This window comes from Pyrus communis, chromosome 5 (genome assembly GCF_041283825.1).
Source record: "Pyrus communis isolate YQ-2024b chromosome 5, ASM4128382v1, whole genome shotgun sequence".
Classification (NCBI taxonomy): domain Eukaryota; kingdom Viridiplantae; phylum Streptophyta; class Magnoliopsida; order Rosales; family Rosaceae; genus Pyrus; species Pyrus communis.
In genome coordinates this window covers 6,265,273-6,271,360 of record NC_142569.1, presented here as the reverse complement: position 1 = coordinate 6,271,360, position 6,088 = coordinate 6,265,273, and the positions used below count along the sequence as shown (strand labels likewise).

At 35.6% G+C, this 6,088-nt stretch overlaps 1 protein-coding gene across 1 annotated transcript; it reads right to left on the bottom strand.

Moving 5' to 3' along the window:
• Nucleotides 1–2,492: 2,492 nt before the first annotated feature.
• Nucleotides 2,493–6,057, bottom strand: LOC137725502 (nicotinamide/nicotinic acid mononucleotide adenylyltransferase). The gene is made up of 10 exons (XM_068464215.2): nt 5,917–6,057; nt 5,627–5,690; nt 5,368–5,439; nt 5,074–5,161; nt 4,661–4,744; nt 4,436–4,520; nt 3,832–3,911; nt 3,329–3,430; nt 2,937–2,995; nt 2,493–2,866 (listed from the first exon to the last, which is right to left on the bottom strand). Exons 2-10 carry the CDS (start codon nt 5,683–5,685, stop codon nt 2,764–2,766), a joined length of 732 nt encoding a protein of 243 aa, XP_068320316.1. The 5' UTR covers nt 5,686–5,690; nt 5,917–6,057; the 3' UTR covers nt 2,493–2,763.
• Between the last annotated feature and the right edge of the window lie 31 nt (nt 6,058–6,088).

The window sequence follows — 6,088 nt, the reverse complement described above, 5'->3', positions numbered from 1 at the left end:
CTTCATTGCAATCTAATTTTGCTTCTGTAACGTGAAAGTTATATTTTTAACCCCTGATATTCAAAATTAATTCTACTTTGACTTGTGGGCTATATATTCTCCTTGAAACTTATAGGTCGCCTCTTGAAATATATGTGGACCCAGCACCCAATAAGATTATGTCACATGTGCAATAAATTTACTTATAAATCTTCACTATGCGTTAACATTCAACAATCAGATGATATTAAGTTTAAAAAAAATTGAAGAGATGAAAAAAAAAAAAATGATTAGCCTGGTGCATCCAAATCAAACCCACATAAGAAATTAACAAACCTAAGGCAATATGAAGCAAATTTTGAATTTTATAAAAACGATTTTCAAGTTTCATGGGCAAAATGGGATCAAAATCGAGTTCCAGGGACAAAGTGGAGCAAACTTTGAGCTTCAGAGAGTAAGGTGACGATTTTTTATTTACATGGATCAAATTGAGATTAAATCGAGTTTCTGGGGACATAGCTAAAAATTAGCCTTATATTAATTGTATGATTCAGTGCATTGCATTTGTTGGTATTAATCGTGCAAAACTTAACTATGTACTTCAATAGTTAATTAGAGGAATGTAGTTTACTTTATGTATTTCAATTTGAATCTCACTCTTTGTAGTTTAGGTTAAGTTACCAAGTAAACAAAGCTATAAAGTTTTGCTATATGATTTGTGTCGAACTGCGCATGCATCCATGCACCATCTGGAAAAACATCTCTAATCAACGTTAGCGGAGAAGGACGACCCACACCATCCCACGTTGTCTAATTTAACCTTCCTCTTGTACAACAAAGTTGGCATACATTAATTGTTTCAACTTTTGTCTACATTTTAATTGGGAATATTATTCTCTCTAAATTTCCAAACCGACAATCCATTCAGCAACAGTAATCTTTTTCTTTGGTAAGCCACCAACATTATTCTTATTTTCTTGGACATAAAGAGTATCTATGAAGACCAACAGAGATGATTTTGACAACTGATCAACTCATAATTCACAATGAAATATGTCAATATCATTGTGAAAAAGCTCACTAGTGCATGAATCAATTGGGTCAAAAGATTGGCACTTTTCTTTCACTAATTATTCGGATTAAGCCAAAGTTCAGGAATACCATCATTAGTCAATATTGTTATCAAGGGTAGATTTTTGGACGGATAAGATCGAAAATAATATTTCCAATTTTCTTTTTAAAATATTAGATTCAGATCACAATTTTCAAATTCGAAATTTTTTTAATCGAAGCAATCTTAAAATTTTTGGAATATAATTTGTATATGCAATATATTGTTTGTTTTTTTAATATTTAGTATATACTTATGTATAAATTCAATTAATTTTTTGGTTACTATTATGCTTATCCTTTTTAATACATGTGTTTTTTTTATTTGCACAAACGATAACATTAGTAAGTTAAATTATTAAATGTTAAGGGGGAAGGGAATCACTAGGGATCCAATTCTCATCAGGATGCATAGGGATTATACTTTCCTCTACTGCGTTTACAATTTTCACTCTAATTTTTCAAAAAATATTTGGATTTGAAACTTCCTACTTTCGGAATCGGAAACAGCAATACTAACTTAGCAAACAACTTTTTCGTAAAAATGTTGGCTTTTGGATTTCCTTTGCTTCCTTTTGATAAAACATGTCGACCACTATTCGTTAATGGGAACTTAAGCGAGTCCTTTAAAGAAAACTAAATCGTTAAATTTAGAGATAAACGTCATAGATGACGCATTTTAGAAATTTCGCTTGTAAGACCGTGCTAAGTGGACTGAGTTAAAGTTTGACAAGAAAAATGAAAAGACAAGGTTGAGCTAGCCTATTGGTCTCTGTCTAGGAGTAAAATCACAGTGCACAAACGGTAGAAATCCCATGTCATGTGGATTGTGGAGCATTGCCTTCAACTATTACCTTCGCTTGGGTTGTCAAACTCACATCACGGATTGAAATCTTACATCTTCAGCCATTCTGCCTCCGCTAATTAACAACTCGGAAAACCTTAGCAAAGAAAAGGACCTCTACCCGTGGATCAAACAAAAAACAAAATGGCCCCTACTGGGCGCGGTCTAGGGTCACTTGAGTCAACCGCGGGCACCCAACTGCCTCTTTTTTTCCTTGTTCGTACTACAAAAACTTGAGATTCTTTCTGAATTCAAGTTTTCGGCCCCAATCATACCAGACTGATACCTACTCTGTTTAGTACTTCTTTGCGCACGGCGTAAAACGCGTAGCAATTCAATACCAAGCAGCATTTCAAACTTGTATTTTTCTAATCGACCCTACAGATTCTGCAATAAACACCGTTTTTTTCTTTTTTCTTTTTTGTATCACGTTCTGAATGACTTTCTAATCAGATTGTAGTTGGAATATAACATATACAAACTATGTAGTTTATTGGTGCGGCCATTCACAAATTGATCCTTCAGAAGCCAGAACATCACTATAGTTTACAGTTAAGAGTGAACGTAAAAATGGTTTCGAGATTTTTATTGACGCTCAACAACACTTGACACAGTTGCAACATAAGGATCTTTCTGTTCTACTGCAGTTTTGTTAGCCAAGTAGAAGTACAAACGAATGAACACGAAATATAAAGTAGTGCGGAAAGGTTAAGATGTCTCTACTCCGTTGCTAACAATGTGCAGTATCGATCAATTAATTACTGGTTTCTGCTTTCTACATAATGATCTAATAAACATGTAACAACTTACTTTTGATGAAGACATTACCGTCATTTGTCATTCGTGTTCAAGTACAGATGATGATCTCTAATGTAATCAATTACTTCATCTGCAGTCAGATATTTTATTGACAATCCTCTTGAGATGCAATCCCTGAAGAGCAAGTAAATTGTTAGTTCTACAATCCCATTAATATTTCTGTCAAGGAATCAGATTGCCTTACCTTACTCTCGTCGAACTTATTTGGTTTGGTACAAGTTCATCCACCACTTTTATGTTACCCTGTAATAAAAGAAAAGGTTTAGCAACAAACATCAAAGAGACCAGAAGCAATGGACTATGGGAAGCTTCAAATCAAAACTGTTCAGGCAACAAATGTTTTGCTTTTCAATTTATACCAGTTCTACCCTTGCAAAGTACGATTCGAATAATCTGGATAACTTGTATACAGGAATCAGACTTAAAAATTGCACGACAATAACATCATTTTGGGCGGTAGTTAAACTAATATAGGTGTAGCTAAAAACCCAATGACATGCCACTGAACGAGAGTTTGATTATTATTACAAATTTACAATTCACCATGAGCACGAAAACAATGGTAAATCAACATACCTTGTTCTCTGTCAAAATTTCGTCATTTGATATAATCTTGTCAACATCTTGTCCATCCCTGCGAATGCAAACCACACCGTAATCTCTGCATATGCTCCTCACCTGATAAATAAGGGCAAGAATATGGTGGGTTACCATCTGCTTGAACCACAAACAACTAATTGAAAAGTTTTAAACCCTACCCCAATTGAAGAATTATGTTACTTTATATTACACAACAAAGATCCACTAAACGATTGGTTAATTTCTAGTCAAGCAATATAAAATCCATTCGTGCATAATTGTTGGAAATTAAGATAGAATCTTCTCCTAAGTCCTAAGAACTATTCACCACCTTTTGATGTGAATAGCACTTTCACATGTAAGCTACTGAACTAAAACAAGTATAACTCTCCAGATGAAGTCATTTTAATCTGCAGCATGGTAATAATACTAAGAAATGAGATGATTATCTTATACGAATTAACCATACATGGCCACTGTAATATAGAATATAGACGTACCTGCTCAGGAATCCAAAATCCAGGAATGCCAAAAGAGTGGAGTAGATCAGAACCACAGACAAGCATGCACTTAAGGGAATCTATCAAGAGCAAGACACAGAAATCAATCATATTGCCTCCAAATTATGATGAAGTAGAACTGCAAACCAGGTTCAGAATGGTCATGCATCAAATTGACTACACAAAAAAGTCTGTAAAACTAAATTTGTGATTAGTGTCAGCACTGCAGCTTATCATGAAATAAGAGCTCTTTTTAGTAAAAAATAAGAGCCTTTTTTAAATTTTATTTTCTAGCTAACAGATCCATGGAATAAGAGCCTTAAGATACCATATGTTGAAATGACAAAGAGTGTCTGGAGCATATAACTCCTTAATCTAGAAAACAGGGTTTCAAGCACCACTATGACAAGCGTCGTTTCTGACACACTTCCTAGAACGTTACAGCCATAAGTTCTGGGTGTGTAAATGTGCTTTACATCTACAACTGTCTATTTGCACTTTTGCATACATATAATTTTACAAAAGAACAGCCTGTGTGAGGATAAATAATAATTAGCTATATCGTTCAAAGGAAAACAAGGGATAACAGTTTTGAAGATCTTACCACTTGGTATCAGCCCAGCCTCAGATATGAAACCCTTGACTCTAGATAGAACAGTTAAGGTGCGCTGGAAGCTACTTTGTCTTGCCTGTAAAATTGGTTTATAACTTCTATATATAAGTACACAGAACCCTTGTGGTAGTAAATACATAAGACATAGAACTGCACTACAGAAGCATCATCTAAGATTCTAAAGAATTTGTATAGTGGAGAGAGAGGCGGATATACCTCCCATTGATCAACCATTATAAACTCTGAACCCTTACAGGCAAGATGACATAACTGTACACGGTGTTCAGCAGATATAAGGCCCTACATAGCCAGCCAAGTCACAATGTCAGTTTGTGGCAAATGAGGGATATAACATGTCTGATTATGTGATTTAATTACAGCACTTAAGTGGGATAAGGAGGAAGTAAACTTCAGAATTGAGATCACAAATAATCCAAGTAATCTGTGCAATAACAAAATGGGATCACTACGTTGCTTCTACAACCATGGTTAAAAGGGGTCATGCAACAAACTACCTAATGTATTCTCATTTTCGAACTTTGTTAGGCATATTGTGCACCCTTAACCATGGGCATATGAAAGCACCTTCTACTCCGATGCCTACAGAGACGCTAGTACAGGTTACATACCTTCTTGTTGTATGCATCATTGACAGGTGAAATATAAGCTCCAACAACACAAAAGCCTTCCGAATTCAGGGCATCTCTTGCCAGCTCCGTTGACAACAACAAAATTGATCAAAATATACATTAGACACTGCAATTTCCACTGAAAACTGAGCAAAAGATTCTAAAGCCGCAAGTAGAAAATGAAATCTATGAGGCCATGACCCGGTTCATAAAGAGAGCGCAATTTGCATATATGTAAATACACAATTTAGCTGTGAAATGAGAAAGAAATTTAGTTTGTGCCACAACTTACCCATCATCCGTAAATGCATATAGGTAGGAGGATTGAAACTTCCAGTTGCTACTAGGACTACGTATTTCTTGTCCCTAGTTTAGAGAGAGAAAGAGTGAGCTACCATATTTCCAAGAACATTACACCTTATGGTACGAATTTTGTCAGCATTAACATCCATGTTTGCAATTTACAAACAAATTCAATTCTCCGGAAACTAAAAGGTAATGCATTTTCTACTGCAAGCTAAAAACTAATGTCTTTAAGATAAGGTGAGCTTACTTGTCATCGTGGTTAACCAAATGTAGAGCTAATTTACTAATAGGCAGAGGAATGTCCATCACAACTGAAAGAAGTAAAACGACTGAATTAAACGAGTATCATAAAATATGTTACGTTTTCTTACGTTTTCCTAGCAGCCAAACAGAGCATTAAAAACCATTCACAAGGATACAACAAATAGAAAACCCAAGTGAAAGCAACGGCAAATAAGCCAAACCCAGATTATAAAATTGGAAAATAAGCCACACCCAGATTAGAAGATTGGAAAATAGTTAAAAAAAAAATATTACCCTTTTGAGAGTCGATGACTTAAAGGTCCCTTCTTTCCCGCCGCTTGGAGCCGGTCCCCTCGACGAGGATGGTCAGGGAGTCGGGGCGTTGGAACTGAAGCTCAGACGCGTATTGGGTTCGCGCTCGATGGGTTCGATAGACGCGGCAGCTGGGTGGGATGAGATGCGATTG

Bases quoted from the DNA above. Each gene is read 5' to 3' on its own strand.
- LOC137725502 (XM_068464215.2), bottom strand. From the start codon at position 5,685: ATGGACATTCCTCTGCCTATTAGTAAATTAGCTCTACATTTGGTTAAC. The intron at 3,912-4,435 runs GTAAGATCTTCA...TGCTCTTGATAG, and splicing joins GGCTGGGCTGATACCAAGTG to ATTCCCTTAAGTGCATGCTT. The intron at 2,867-2,936 runs GTAAGGCAATCT...CTTGCTCTTCAG, and splicing joins ATAAGTTCGACGAGAGTAAG to GGATTGCATCTCAAGAGGAT.